The 15,929-nt window shown below is 42.7% G+C and overlaps 2 protein-coding genes across 2 annotated transcripts in view; both read left to right on the top strand.

Moving 5' to 3' along the window:
* Positions 1-6,999, top strand: part of LOC147431689 (ran-binding protein M homolog) — an 81,209-nt gene extending 74,210 nt beyond the window's left edge. Inside the window, exon 10 of the mRNA XM_086494197.1 lies at positions 6,195-6,999. Within this exon, the coding sequence (XP_086350323.1) occupies positions 6,195-6,473 (279 nt within the window). The 3' untranslated portion in view covers positions 6,474-6,999. The remainder of the gene's footprint in view (positions 1-6,194) is intronic.
* A 980-nt stretch (positions 7,000-7,979) lies between these two features.
* LOC147431688 (uncharacterized) lies at positions 7,980-8,579 on the top strand. The gene is made up of 2 exons (XM_086494198.1): positions 7,980-8,058; positions 8,150-8,579. Exons 1-2 carry the CDS (start codon positions 7,995-7,997, stop codon positions 8,419-8,421), a joined length of 336 nt encoding a protein of 111 aa, XP_086350324.1. The 5' UTR covers positions 7,980-7,994; the 3' UTR covers positions 8,422-8,579.
* Positions 8,580-15,929: the final 7,350 nt, after the last annotated feature.

Raw genomic sequence — 15,929 nt, 5'->3', positions numbered from 1 at the left:
ATGTATGCATAAAGGCAGTGCCTGCTAAAGAATCGAATTGAGTTTTGCATCTCTTCTTTCAAGAGGGGGGTATTGGTGACGTTAGAACACTTAAAAAGACCTATTATTGGACAACCGGCCGAGGACTCAACAACTTTAAAAATTGCTGACGTGGCAATCTGTACAAACGCCAGTGGTTTGCGGAAGAGCATGCTAACGTGGCACTACTGTACAGACAAGCCTGCAAAACCCAAAACAGCCCTTTGGGTGCATGAATTTCGCAGTGGATGGATTTGGGAGGATAGCTTTTCATGCTTGATGCTTTTAGGCCAAGGGTCTTTAGATAAGAGCCTTGGGGGCTCAATCTGGCATTCTAGCGTGTGCAAAAGCAGAGACCGAGTCTCCGACAATTGTACCTTTGTGAAACAATATAAAAAAGATATTGAAAAAGGGCGCGGGGTGTTGGGGCGAGTGGATCTGGGAGGTGGAACTTGGCAACTCGGTGTCTCTCTCTCTCTCTCTCTCTCTCTCTCTCTCTCTCTCTCACACACACACACACACACACATGCTAGCTTTCCGCCTAGCCCTTCTTTCACACATGCACACGCATACTCACGAGCACATGCGCACGCTCTCTCTCTCTCTCTCTCTCTCTCTCTCTCTCTCTCTCTCTCTCTCTCTAAAACACACACACAACCTTCTTTGGGATAGCCCATAGCAAGGTCTATAGCGTTGAATAGGTGACATCATTGTTGGTGTACAAGGAGAAGGCGACTCTTTTGGCTGCTCACATCGACCAGTCTAGGATCCCATAGTATATATCTTTGTTTTGTATTGTTGTTATTTTGTTACTCTGACTTTGTATCAGATCCACCACCTTGTAACTTTCTGGTCTCATAGGTCACTATGGCCTTTTGAAGACGTTAATATAACATTTCATTTCATTTCATTTCTCTCTCTGGCGCCATCTAGCAAGCAAAACTGAAGCGCTAGGTACATAAACAGGTAGCGTTACAGATTGAGGACACTTTGCAACAGTTCCCCGTCACGCAAAGACTCCTCTTTCAGTTATCAGTTCAGCCAATTCTCTCTCTTCTCTCTCTACGATTTCTTGCTCTTGTGTCGGTGTCACAAACTAGTGACGTGGCAACACACTCCCAGAGTAGCAAGCCTAGAAAACGTGCAACAAGTGCTAACGTGGCAAGCCGCAGGACCATACGGCAGTTTCCGCAATTTGTGTCAAAAAAAGCGGCTTTGTACGGAATTTGCGTTAATTTGCTTTTTGGAGCGTATTGCTTTAATTTTCAAGCAAGGCTTGAGAGATAAATTGCTTTATTTCTGAAGAGCTTTTTATTGAGAGCTTTTGGGGCTCTGCTTTTGGCATCCCTTGTAATGAATAAATAAGTGGTTTGGGCTCCCACTCCTCAGAGCATTTGGACGCAGAGTCTGAGAGTGAGAACCGTCCCACTCCCTTGTACTTTGAACCCAGATTAATACAAAAAGAAATACCGAAAGGGGCGTCAGTTTCTGGGGCCAATATCTCTAGGCACGGAACTCCGTCGGGCCGTGTCGAATCAATTGTGAATTGTGAACTGTTTTGAAGTGAATCTCTTCTGGGTCGTGGTAGAATCTTGACTTGGAGTGTCCAAGTTTGTTACAATCGGTGAACGCTGTGAAGCCCGCGGTGGAAGCAGAATGCAACCATAGGAGCTTGTGTGCATCCCTGTGTGTGGGCATCCCCTACGCGAGCAGATATTAGAAGAAGCCTCTCTTGAGATATCAGAAGAAGCCTTTCCTAGGCTGAAAATCCCAGTACGAAGCAGACATAGCCGTTCTCGGCTACAGGTATGATGAATTTCAGCCAATAGGCTTACGAAAGCATGCATCTTTATGCATCAAAAAAATATTCGGAACATAAACAATGAATTTTGTTTCGGGTTCACGTGCTTGTAGCAGTTTAGAAATTCATGAAAATCTCCTTCGCCGGGGGGGGGGGGACCAACCCATCTTCTGGTCCCTTGTGCTGTGTCGATTTTGTGCATTGTTTTTCCCAATTTCTTATGTCGTGCATAATTCCATGTGAAAAAGTAAACTAGTTTTAAACTTATAAGTTCACGCTTCCTTTTTGTGTGACAACGATATCAGAGCAAGGTCCTCTCATTTCCTTTCTTAAGGAGAGACGGTCCTTGGTAGAAAAATACCCGTCATGGCAAGACAAGCAGAAGAGCTTGAGCGACTGAGGCAACAGATGACAGAATTGCAAGCTGCTCTTGCTTAGCCCGAAGTTCAGAAAGTGCTTAAGACCCTTGGAAAAGGGAAAGCAAAGATGGTGGAAGAGCCACCTCAGAATCCCCCAGTACCAACTCAGACTCGGGCCCCAACACGGCCGCAGAGGGATCCCACAGTAGGAACCTCCCGACAACATGAAGAAGAAGAAGAAATCCCTTTGCCGACTTACACGCCAAATTACTCTTTCATGAAGAACCTGGATAATATCATTTCTGATGAGGAACTTGAGCTACCCCCAGACGAGGCTGTACATCAACCACCGAAAGCAGAAAAGCAAGACGAGGATTATAAGAAGAGTAGGTACAGAATTGCGATGGACAAGGATTCCAAAGCCATCTCCAAGAAGTGGTCCCGACACCACAAGAAGAAGACATTCAAAGCTGGAGATAAAGATGTGAAGTTCGAATGTTATAATGGAAAAAGGATTGATACGAAGGTTCTCGCTTTTATTCGACAATTCGAGGTGGCCTTTGCGCTCAAAACTACGTCATGTTAGCATGTATCTGAAAGATACGGCTAGCAACTGGTGGCTCACTACAATTTTGGAGAAACGCCAACCCAAAGACTGGGAGGAGTTCAAAAAGGAGTTTTATGCTCAGCTCCTTCCCACCGATTTTTGCCGATGATGTGAAGAAAGAATGGGATTGGCTCTCCTAAAGAGAGCATGAAGCTGTGTTCGATTACGGCGACAAATTTTGGCCGGCCCTCCTTAAAGTTACTCCCTATATGAAAGTTTCTAATGAAGAGAAGATACGCAATTTGAAGTTGGACTACAGCCAGTACTTCAGAAAAGTATGAAGCAGTACCCACGAAACACTCTAGAAATTATGATGCAGTCCACCCTCATAGCCGGTAACTTGCATTCGAAAGGTACTCCTCGTATGGAGGAGTTTAGTACCTTTCATGCAAAGCAGAAGGCTCTCACTATTGAGACAGAAACCTCCACACGAAAAAGAGGCCCAAAAAAGAAGCGAGATGGAGCAAAGAAAAGCAGATTCCTCACTCCCTCTCAGTTAAAGGCCTACATGGATGAGGGAAAATGTTCCTATTGTGGCGAGAAAGGCCACAAGAAACCAGGTTGTGCACAGTTTAAGAAAGAATCAAGATTCTCCTCCTCCTGCATCAAATTATGTACCTGACGTACAAGCCAACACCAGGAAGGAGAAAGGAAAAAGGTAGCTACTCAAAGAGTGGGGCAGTCTGAATGGGCAAAGAGTACTGATCTTGTTTGATCTAGTCTCCACTGACAATTTTATTTCATTGGATACCTCAGAATCTCTTGGACTTACTCTCGAGAGATTGGGAACTCCAATCAATTCAAGATCAACCTTTGAAGGGTTGACTACGAATTCCACTCTTGTGGAAGGGCATTTGAATCTAAAGATTGGAAATTACTCTGATCGAGAGTCTTTCCTAGTTGCTCCAATACAAGAATGTGATGTTATTTTGGGAATGCCTTGGCATTACAGAATTCATCCACTTCCAGATTATGTAAATAAGAAATTGTCCTTTTCTTTTAAAGGCCAACAATATGATATAGATGCAAATGCTAGTGATTGGCCTATACCCATGGTTAGTTGTAACAAGCTTGGACACCCCAAGCGAGAAAACTAATTGCAACAGAGGAACAAAAACTTCAAAATCATTGAGCTTTAATAGAGAGAGAGAGAGAGAGAGAGCCTGTCGTAGTTTTGTGCTAAGAGGTATTGGCCCCAAAGACTGGCGCCCCTTTCGGTATTTCTTTTTATATTAATCATTGCCAAGTACAACTTCGGAGGGACCTCTGCTCTCGGACTGCGTCCAGATTCTCTGCAGAGTGAGGCCCTAGGGGCTCTTATAAATTTACAAGGGATGCCAAAAGCAGAGCCCCAAAAGCAGTTACACAAAAGCTTCAAACTCAAAAGCACAAGGCCTCCCAAAAGCTGGCTGCCTGCGCAAAATACAGAAAACTGTACGAACTGCCACGTCAACAGCTCAGCACGTTTTACGAAAATCCGTACAGTCAGCCACGTCAACAATGCGAATCTCGGAAATCCATATAGCAATCCGCTAGCTTCATTTAAATTCCCTAGTGTCCCTTTGGGGCCCCGTCGACAGGCTGCCCATAAGTTGGAACAACTTTATCAATAGCCCTTTGTCCGTTTGGCATGCCACGTCATTAGTTTGTGACATATTCCCCTCTTGAAAGAATTGTAATCGCCCTCGATTACGCCTGCAAAACAGACACAGGCCATAAACCAATTCAGTAGACACTGACTCTAAGTACCGACGCACTAGACAACACACATCTAGCACTTGCACAAAGACGACACAGTCAGTGCACATTCACATCAAATCAATCACATAAAAATTGATTCCAGATCTAAGACCATGATTCCGTGCAACGTATTTAGCAATTGCATCTAGATCCACAAAGGACCTCACTGATGTCGGATTCAACTAATCCTTATTGTGATCATGTCTATAGATTCTCAAGTCCATGAGCAACGTATTTAGCAATTGCATATAGATCTAGAAAGAACCTCACTATCGGATTCAACTAATTCTTATTGCGATCATGTCCATTTTCTCACAAGAGCGAAATGCTGGAGCTATTCCGTCTTGCAAACCTGCACTCAAACACAATCACATGAGTAAGCACAGAAATCAAGTTCATGTTCGGGAATTCCCATGTCGAAGTACTTCTTTCATAAAGTCATATAGTAGAATATTGTCAGCACAGCAGTATCCGTGAAGTCCAAAAGGAAATCAGTGACTCTATTCCATCTAGGTAATCTGTGACAAAGGAGCGGAGCGACTCCTCTCTCGTGCAGTCTCGTCTGCACCGAATTCAACCCTGCTGATCTACGGAATCTCTTGGAATAGTCAAAGCTAGACCGAAATCTCAAGGTAAAGTTCCTAATATGGGGAGTATCTGCTAGGTCCTCCTCCTCCATCCACTTCGCATTCAATGCCAGATGGTTCTTAACTAAGAACCACCGTTCACTTTACCTTTCTCTTTTCTTTCCTAGTGAGTCGGTATCTGTTCCAAAACGAGAATCTCCTCGCTCTCTTCCATTTGAGGTGCGCCTCAGGCTCTCTATCCACTGGCACCTCACCCTTGAAATTTTTCAAGAGACTCGCATGAAAAGCAATGTGAATCTTCCAAGTTTCTGGCAACTTCAGTGTGAAGGATATATCATTTTTCTTTTCTTGAATCTGGAAAAGAGCCATAGTATCGCATTCTTAGCTTTGGAAAAAGTCGCTCCTTTCCTTTTCGTTTCCTTAAGCGTGCCTTCTCAAACAGTAAGAGCACCCAATCATCTTTCTTCAGCTGCAAGTCACGTCGTATCTTGTCGACTGCCTTCTTATGCCGTGCTTGAGACTTCTCAAAAGCCTTGTGCACCTTGGCAAAAGCAATATCCAGATCTAGATCATTACTGATCTGCTTCAAAAATCTTATCCTGGGTTTGGGGAATTCTCTGATCTACCAGCTGATTCCCTTTTTTTTTCCCTTTCCTTGTGCGCTGGGACCCGTGGTTAGCTTCTTTAGCTTCCCTTGTTCACTGGCATCTCAACAACTTCCAAGTGTCTCATTGTTGTACACAGTGCATGACTTCTCCTTGTGGTTGGTTTCACAAGCATAACCTTTGTTTTCAATTCATTCATAATCATCTCTCTATGCAAGCAAAAGTTTTCAAGGACAACCATAAGCTTTTGTGCAACCTCTGAAGTATGTGATAGAAGCACTACATCCGCATACAACAAAAGCATGATTACTGCATTGCAAATAGTAACCTGTTTAGTGCCGCGCTGTTGCTTTAAGTCAAGTACCAATTGATCAATGCACACACACACACACACACACAGAGAGAGAGAGAGAGAGAGAGAGAGAGAGAGAGAGAGAGAGAGAGAGAGAGAGAGTCATGTATGTTTGGTGATGTCAGGATTGCATTGCATTGTTGGCATATGAGCATCCCAGAGAATCGCCTGTAGGGCATTTATTGATGCTTGGGCAAAGGGAAGCAGTTGCAGATGCAGTGAACTCAGCTATTTTGGCAACCGATCCTGCTCTGTCTTCTTCAAGAAGGTCACCACAGTCGAGTTTGGAGAAATTGCTACGGCAGCTCACAGCATGTCATATAGAACGGTGGCTTTTGAATGGTGGACAAGGGGAGGCATGCAGATTGCACCGATTACTTCGAGGGAAGGAAGGGCCTTGGTGATGCTTCAACGTGCAGAAAACATGAGCTAGCTTCTAACAGGCGTCTTGAAGAAGCAAGTGGAACAATGTCTGCAGCAGGCAGTTTGGAAGCAAAAAATACAGAGAATGCGCAACTTTGTATGCTGTTTTCAAACACAGTGTGCGTTTCTGCTGCTTGGACGGAGGGAACGCTAACTGTATAGCAGAACCTTAGGCTAAAAGGGAGTTCATATTTCATATGCATCATCAGGCATCATTGGGCACAATTGCTTTCGTCTCTCAGATGTATGTATGGATGTAAGTGCACTTCAGACGATTTTGCCCATGTTCTTGTAGTCAATAAGAGGTGCAATAGGAGCAGAAGTAGTTGTCTCATGGTTCTGTATTTAACATAAGTTCTGGGTTTTAATGTCTCATTGTGCTCAGTGGATAGAAAATGAGGGTTTGTACACCTCTATGTACTGATATGCTGCTCATCTTAGCAACCTTTTGGATATTTCTGTGTCCTCGATTTTTGTAAGATGCACCTACAAGTGGTCATTCTGATCCTTAGCGTTGTCGGTGATGACCTTTCAATGAAGCACAGAAATAAATTGGCTTGTATCCCATCCATTGTTCATCAACAGCGCAAGTAGTGTGAACCGACTCTCGGCAGGCGTGACTATTTTACATGAGCAACAAGGTCTCATGTCATTAAGAATCATATGTACCATGCCAAGAGCTAGCAGCCAAGATACGAGGATTGTAATAAAGGGGGGCCGGCCCACACTCTAGCCAGCCACAGAGTTAGTCCCTTACGAATGGAGCAAAAATAGAGAGTGGTGTTGGGAGCTCATCTGCAGCCTGACACTATGATTCATATGGCTAGCTCCTTGCTTCCACACCTTTGAGGCTCGGCCCGTCCTATTGGCGGAGACTGCGTGACATTTGGCTGGAGCTGATCCACACACTTAGGGGCGAGTTTGATAGACTCTAGGGCAGCTCCAATCGCATGCGGGAGTGTTGCAAGGCTATCTTACGACTTTGGTGCCCAAGGCCCCTCTTCATTGTGGTTCATGGCACCCCTAAATGGCGATACCGTCCAATGTGGTTGTTTCCTCCTCCCATCTCCTGATTTAGCCTCATGTTACATATCTTGTTTTTTCATTGGGAGAGTCTACCCACATCCTGATGTAGCCCTCTCTAGCAGGGCAGATTGTAGCCCATTGAGCAGTTTTATTAAGGATTTTTTTCTTGCAAAAACAAAGGTCTTGAGTTAAACACTCGTTGGTGGTCTTTGCAGTATGTTGGGATTGTTCTCTCTCTCTCTCTCTCTCTCTCTCTCTCTCTCTCTCTCTCTTACACACACACACACACACTATTGGGATAGTTTCCTATGACGTTAAAACAATCTTCTTCTTCTTCTCTGTGTGTGTGATATGATGTTGTGCAGCTATGTGATGCTGTTGTTGATCCGGTTTTTAATGATGCTCTCGTGAGGGAAACTCAAGCTATTTTTAAGATGCATGTTGTATCTTGTGGTAGTGATGTCGAAATATACCTGATGGAGGGTGAGAATACTAAGGAGTTGTTTGCAGAACATGAGATTCCTATGCGTGCTACATGTGGTGAGGCTACTTTTTTTATCAGTATGCAAGGAAATCAAAGGCTTCTTTCGACGATTGTATAGGTGAACTAATGGATTCTTTGTTGCGGTAGATGAAGACATGGAGCTTATGGCTCTTCTAGATGATTCTTTAGAGGTCTCTCAAACTTCAAGGGACAAGGGCAAAAAAATGTTGAAGCCAAAGGGAGAGGAAGAGGATGGAGAGCTTATGCAGATGCTCGATGAGGTTTTAGAGGATTTTGTACCTATTAGAGATGTCATGCTTACAGCTAACCAGGTTTCGAACAATGTTATGAATGTTATAGTACCAGATGTGCTATTTACACATGCTCTAACTGTCAAAGTCGACTACGTGGAAGCGTAGAGCAATGGGGAGAATACGAGAGAGAGAGAGAGAGAGAGAGAGAGAGAGAGAGAGAGAGAGAGAGAGACATTGTTGAACTAATTAACCTTGGCAATGCATTGATACTATTTCAATGGGGGCATTAGGTCTCCCCAATCTCGGAAAAATAAAAAGCCTTTCAAAACATCTGAAGTGCATAAGTAAAGTGTGACTTTAGGAAATGAAAAGAGTCATGAAAATGGAAAGTCAAAAGACTTTTTGTGTCCATATAAAGAGATGAGCGGATGTACATTGATACATATGTGTTTTTGTTTTGCTTTTTCTTTCTTTAGCAATTTCTTCTCTTTAGAGTGTCCTTGCACTATATAGGTAGTGAATAATTTTTTCTTGAAGCCATTAGGAATACAACGGGGCAATGTGTTGCACTTGCATAAATTGCCTTACCCTGACTTTGACAAATAAGTAAAATAAATATCTAAAAGCCAATATAAATAATGGGATCACATTGGACAATTCACTCGAGATGCCATAACTTTAACCCCCTCTCTGAGCTCATAGTAGACATAAATGGTGAGACCAAGTCGATGAAGAAGCTACCATGGACACCCCACTGTAGTCGATCAGTCTATTGGATACACTCGGTTATGCTACCCTCAATATTGTACCTTGGAAAAATGCCATCTTGAGCATTGGCTGCCTTTTACAAAATTGAAATGTAGATCACACTACGTCCAAGAGTCCCCATTCGTGAACTATTAGCACATCACGTCCAAATACTTCGAGACAATGAAGTTTGAAAAACATATTGTCCATAGTCTAACCAACAACAATGGATTGGTGCACTGATTGGTTCCCTGCCAGATACATGTACATTGAACTCCGACCCACAAGTTCAAACACCGAGAACTTCCAACACAAGGGTCCAAATTTTTTATAGGGAGCACTGTTTGCCCCTCTCTGCCACTCACAAGCCTCTCTCTGGCGAGCTAGTGGTGTCAACTACCTCTTGACTAGAAATCTAGTTTCGTGGCCACTGTGGTCACCACTACGTGTGCCATGCCGATCTCCTATGTCAAATCTTTATCACCGTTATCTCTGTTCAGCCTGCCATTCTCTTTGTCTCTTTGTGAGTTCTTGCTTTTTTCTTTGGCTTCAAAACCCCAAGCCAAACAAAGCGTCGTGTCACATTTATAACAATGGTTGTCGTATCTCATGGGTAGTGCGGCAGCTAACTGAGTGTCGGTACTACCATCCTTGACAAGCTTGCCTTTTCTTTTGTCCTTCAACGAACTCGTGCATTTTCTTTTGGCTTCACAATCTTGAGCCAAACAAATTGATGGATTCCTTGAGAACTTTGCTCGTGCATAGGCCGCTAGCTGGGAACTGATTGAGTCCCTTTCCATAGTCGATGGTTGTTTTTGGTTCACCTTTATTGATGTAGAGGCTTCTAGGGAACTACCGCAAAACTAGACTAGCTCCATGTTCTTGATGGGGAAAACGAGATCCTCAGTAGTCTCACCCTCCAAGCAGTCGAGGCATTGCACTGCATTGCACATCATCCATCAAAGCATGTCCAGCTCACAAGTAACTCCCCACCTCTTGCAAGCTCAGGTCACAAAGGTATTTTTCCAAGACAGAACTTGAAGTGCCCTAGGCCACCTTTGAGGCCCCTCTCAATATGCTTCCAACTGCACAAGTTTCAAAATGCTACTAGGAAAGCCAAGAAAGAGGTCCTAGAGATGGGGGCATCATAAGGTTTGTGTCAAGGGTATTGTCGTCAAAGTTGCATCTCAAAACGTTGTGGTTGCAGTGGCCTAACACGCTGGCTATTGTTCCCCACGGACCTTTTCTTTTCAAAAACGTTACTATTGGTTTGCCCGCTAGTAGACGCCGTTGCTAACGGCATTTCAAAACGCCTCTGAACGCTACAAAGGTTGCCAATGAAGCCCCTTTTTTCCCCGATCTCTAGCATTTTTCAGAACGCTACCAAAAACGTTGTCTTCATTCTTCTATTCCTCTTCTTCACAGTGACACCCTCTCCCACGATCAATGAGCACGTAGCTCTGATACCATGTCAAAGTCAATGATGCAAAAGCGTAGAGGAATGGGGAGAATACACGAGAGAGAGAGAGAGAGAGAGAGAGAGAGAGAGAGAGAGAGAGAGAGAAACCAACCTTGGCAATGAATTGATACTAATACAATGGGGGCAATGGGTTGCATATATACCCACCTAAGTAAATTGCCCTACCCAAACTTGGACGAATAAGTAAATAGATACCTAAAAGCCAAATAATAATGAGATCACATTGGGCAGTTCACTTGAGATGCCATAACTTTAACACTAACCTCCTAGAGGGGGTGATATTGATTCACTAATATTTATGTCATTGTTGGAGATGTTTGGTTATTGGATAGAATCTTATGATCTTGAAGGACTTTTTGATCAAATTATGTTCCAATGCACCTATGGACTGTAGAGTTAGGGTGGATCGTTGAGACTAGCATTCATAGTGTTAACAAACACTTGACAAAGTTAATTACAACACTTGGATACACGATGGAGATAGAATAGAGTGTAGGTAAAAGCTAGATCAATTGATTCAACTGAAAGTGTGTACAAAGGGCTCAATATATAGAGCTGACTAAGGCATCTCATCTGACATCACTGATGACATCATACAAGGCTTGCAAATCAACCCATACAAGTTGTAAACTTGTGGGTGATATTTCAGACCACGTTAGGAGTCCATTAACTAACTCTAGGTGAGTCCACACCCTCTAGTAATGAACCCCATGGGTACCCACACCCCCCTTAAGTACCTTTTCCACATGCTAACACATGGTTCTATGCCACCTATGCATCCCAATAGGATAGAGGAGATAAACATCAACATAGGACAGAACCCACAATCCCCAACAACCCTTCCCTTGGGGTTTGGACTATGAACAAACTGAAGAAAACTGACATCCCTGGCACACTCTAATCCAAGAGCAAAAGAACATCTCCAGGAGACCATCCCCATTGCAGGAGACAAACTATCTCTAATCCAAGAGTCACTCAACACCTCCCCTCAAGCAGATGTATAAAGCTAAGACCAAGCTAGTCCAAGCTAACTCCAAGTGAAGGGGAAAGGCAAAAAAAGCTAGAGAATATCATCGTAGACTAGAAGGCTATTTGCGCCTTCTTCTTCATCTTTAGCATTACTTCTTCTGCCAAATAGACTTTGGGCCTCAGATTTTTGCTAGTGATGCCTCTATTCCTTTTGAAACACTTGGAAGGAAAGTGACCCTTCTTTCGCAATGTTGCAAGTCTTCGATGCTAGATAATCCTTTGCTATGTGCCCTTCTTTGCCACACTTGAAACAAGTTTTATTGCTAGAATTAACTGCAAAACCTCCTCCCCCTGAAGTAGCATTCCTCCCTTGATTCTTCTCCTTGGACATTAAAGAGTTGATTACATCTTGGAAATCTAGTGTTGGATCCTTTTTCTCAATGATGGTCACTATCTGGTCAAAGCTAGGTGGTAAGGTTGCTAGAAGAACTACAATCTTTTCCTCCTTTGGTATTGCACTGTTTACATAAGCTACTTGTGTGGTCATGCTTTTAAGGTGATTGACCAAGCTTGCAATATCTTTGTTATGTTCCATTTTTAATTTGTATGATGATCACTATTTGGTCAAAGCTAGGTGGTAAGGTTGCTAAAAGAACTGCAATTTTGACCTCCTCTGGTATTGCACTATTTACATAAGCTAGTTGTGTGGTCATGGTTTATGGCAATTGACCAAGCTTGCAATATCTTTGTTATGTTCCACTTTTAATTTGTATAGATCCTTCTTTAATCTCACTTTGCTCTTCTTTTCCCTAGCTCAAGTTTTTTTCTAGTGCTTCCCATGCAGCTGAGGAAGTTTCACAATCATCGTTAAAGTGTACATAATTGTCATGTAGAGCGGTGATTATGATTTTTAATGCCTGCTCGTCCTTGGCTTGATTTTGTAAGCTCATAGCTCATGTCTGTATGTGTGCTCCATCAATGGATGACGGATCAATGATAGTTGGCTCGACTACTCCCCACAACCGCTTTTTCATTGCCTTTCAACTTGGTTTGCCAACTGTGAAAACCCTCCTTGTTAAATTTCCTAAGCCCTTTCTCTTCCATTGCGCTTTGGAATGATTTTAGCACTTGGATTTTATGCCAAGGCGAGTGTCTAAACTTCTCACAAATGCACAAGGCCAATGTATCTCAAGACGTTGTTGTGCCTGGTGCATGAAAAATTTAAAATTTAATTCGATTATGAGAAAAGAGGGACAGAGAGAATGTCCCTTGAATGTTCCTATGTGAAGTACCCCTCCACTTAAAAGTGAAGTCACCTTTCAATAGGAAGTCACTATTATTGGATGTTGTCTTGATGCCCCGAAGAAGCTTTAGAGAAGTCTTTGAAGTTTGAATTCAGAGCTCGTTGAAGCACCGCTTTCAAAACTTTGAGCCTGGAGCCATTGATGCGTACTATAGATGGATATGCCTCTTCTTTTGATGCTTATTGCAGGTGGGCAGTTGCTTCAAAGCCCGTGGGAAAGGGCACCTTATAAGCTGCAGTAGGCAGAGCAGTAGTGCATGGGACAACACCCATTACAAGGGGTTTGAGGCTCCTTGCGGGGAAAGGGGCGGTAATGGGGTAGAGGCCACGTGATGTGGGAATAGGCCCAGTAGGCCCCGACCCAAGAATTAGGCCAGAGTCGAAGCCGGTTGGCATGCAGGTCAAAAACATTCGCGTGGGATAAGTCCCCTACGCTTAGCTCGATTGAAATCCAGAATCTCGCGTCCGCCCGGATTGCTTCATTTAAAATAAGACGAGCATTGAACCCACGTCACCCACTCACATTATTTATAATAGTGAGCTAAGCCAAGTTCCCAATTGGCTTTCTTGTGAGGGATCTCTCCAAAAACAGATATTTAACCTTGGCTACACCTGGAACTCTCTCTCTCTCTCTCTCTCTCTCTCTCTCTCTCTCTCTCTCTCTCTCTCTCTCTCTCTCTCTCACACACACACACACACACACACACACACACGCGCGCGCGCACACACACCCCTAAAATTAGACAATTTTGGAGCTTGAAATTAGGGGGCTTAATGATGTCCAATTCCAAAATCAAGGGCTCTAAGGCAAGCTCTTGTCGAGCACTATCCTCACACGGGGAATGTCTTCTGATAATGAACAAGGAGAAAAACTAAAGGGTTAACAATGCACAAAATTGACACTAATTGTTGCAAGCTAAATGTAAATTCGAGTGCTCAATTTGAGAGCTTATTAGAGGGTAATTGAATCAATTGTTTGGAAACCAAAAAAGGGAATTGCTTCCAATCAATTTAGATAGAGGTGATGCTCTAATGCATGTCCTAATTGCAAGCTAATGAAAAATTATTGCAAGCTAATGGAAAAACTAACCCTCCCTAATCAAGCCTATCTAATCCATGGAGGGTAGTGGCCTCTTGGGTCTACCAAGGACGTGCCCACACATGGGTAGGTTAGAGATCGATTAGTAAGAGGTGAAATTAGCTAAGAGAGAATGCTAATCTTGCCAAAGCTCTGATACCACTTGTAAAGTTAGGGTGGATCGTTGAGACTAGCATTCATGGTGTTAACATGCCAATGACAAAGTTAATTACAACACTTGAATACGCAATGGAGATAGAGTAGAGTGTAGGAAAAAATTGGATTAATTGATTCTAAAGTGTGTACAAAGGGCTCAATATATAGAGTTGGTTAAGACATCTCATATGGCATCATTGATGAAATCATACAAGGTTTCCAAATCAGCCCATACAAGTTGCAAACTCGTGGATGACCTTTCATGCCACTTTAGGAGTCCATTAACTAACTCTAGGTGAGTCCACACCCTCTAGTAATGACCCCCATGGGTACCCATACCCTTGAGTACCTTTTCCACATGCTAACACATGGTTTTGTGCCACCTATGCATCCCAGTAGGATAGAGGAGATACAAATCAACATAGGACAAAGCCCACAATTCCCAACATGAACTACCCATTTCTTACGATCCAAGAGCATCAATGAAGTTTATGGTTTATATCAATCGTTTTGTGTGCCATTTGATTTGGGATGGTATTATGATATATCTGTTTTAAGTTACCTGATATATATGTTGTATGATCCAAGAGGATATGGTTATGTGTATGATGAGCTTGGGGAGCTAGATTATATGCCATTTGATCTAGGTGGGTACCATGATTCCTATGGGTTGGGGCAGGTTTTCTCCACATGTTATCAAAAATGGGATTTATGGGTTATTGGATGCTTGTGCTCAACTAACAATTTTTTTTTGAGCTATCCTTTAGATCTTCGAGGGATTTCTATTTGCATGGTGCCAAAAAATAGGTGCTTATTTACAGCATGCTCACAGTGTGGCAATGATTATGTGTCTACATATTTTATATTTTAAGAATATATGTAGTTGGCACATGTCGGAGGATGTGCAGGTTTAGAGAGGGGTTGGACCCTTCTTCACTACTGATCGAGGAACAGACATGATCTTGTCCTTAGCCACTTTCAATCCTAAACCAAAGGAAATTAGCTTCAAAATTTTGTTCATCTTTCCTTCTTTCTCTTTTTTTCATCATTCCTTGTCTATCTTGTTCGAGATAGAAACAAGAGTAGGAGTAATCCCTCCCTCTATAAACTCCTTAGCCGATTTGAGAGATATCAAGAGGATGAGATGGATAAAGTTTCTTCCCCTCCGTGCTACGAGCTCTTCTTGCAAGAACACAACAAGTCATCTAGGATCTCTTGGTTTGAGATGTATGCTAGAAATAGGGTTGCAGGGAAACACACACAACTTGGAGAAGACGAAGAAGCTTAAGGCAACTGAATATTAGGCCTTGTGTTTCATACATAAATAAGGCATGCAACAATAATTTGGTAAGGAGTGATATCAACAGGATCACCAGCATCATGAAGACTCAATTTCAAACCTGTTTCTATGGGAGTAGCAATAGGTTTGCAGTCCTCAAGTCCAAACTTACATAGCGATGTCTCTATGTAACTTGTTTGACACAAGGCAATACCACCATCACACTACTTAAACTGTATGTCCAAGTTATGATGAAACATCCCCAAATCTTTCATCTTTAAAGTAGCATTCAAATCAGTCTTAAATTCAGTAATATGTGTCTCATTGGGTCCGGTGATCAGCAAATCATCAACATGAAGAACGATGATGAGAAGTTTGTCACCCGCATGCTTTACAAATAAAAAGTGCTTTCTATTGGACTGTAATGAAAGCCTCGTTTAATCAAATGAATGTCAGCTTTCTCATACCAAGCACGAGGAGATTGCTTCAACCCATACAAAGCTTTCTTACATTTGCATACTTTATCTTTTTGCCCTTTTAATGACAAAACCACGAGGCTGTATGACATAAACTTCCTCAAATATATCACCATTCAAGAAAGCAGTAACAATATCTAATTGATGTACATCATGAAGATATTTTTTCTCCCACTTTTTTTATG

Source organism: Adiantum capillus-veneris, chromosome 21, assembly GCF_014529385.1.
Source record: "Adiantum capillus-veneris isolate H3 chromosome 21, ASM1452938v2, whole genome shotgun sequence".
Lineage (NCBI taxonomy): Eukaryota > Viridiplantae > Streptophyta > Polypodiopsida > Polypodiales > Pteridaceae > Adiantum > Adiantum capillus-veneris.
The sequence above is the reverse complement of the archived record's forward strand: the minus strand, read 5'-3'. Positions and strand labels throughout refer to the sequence as shown.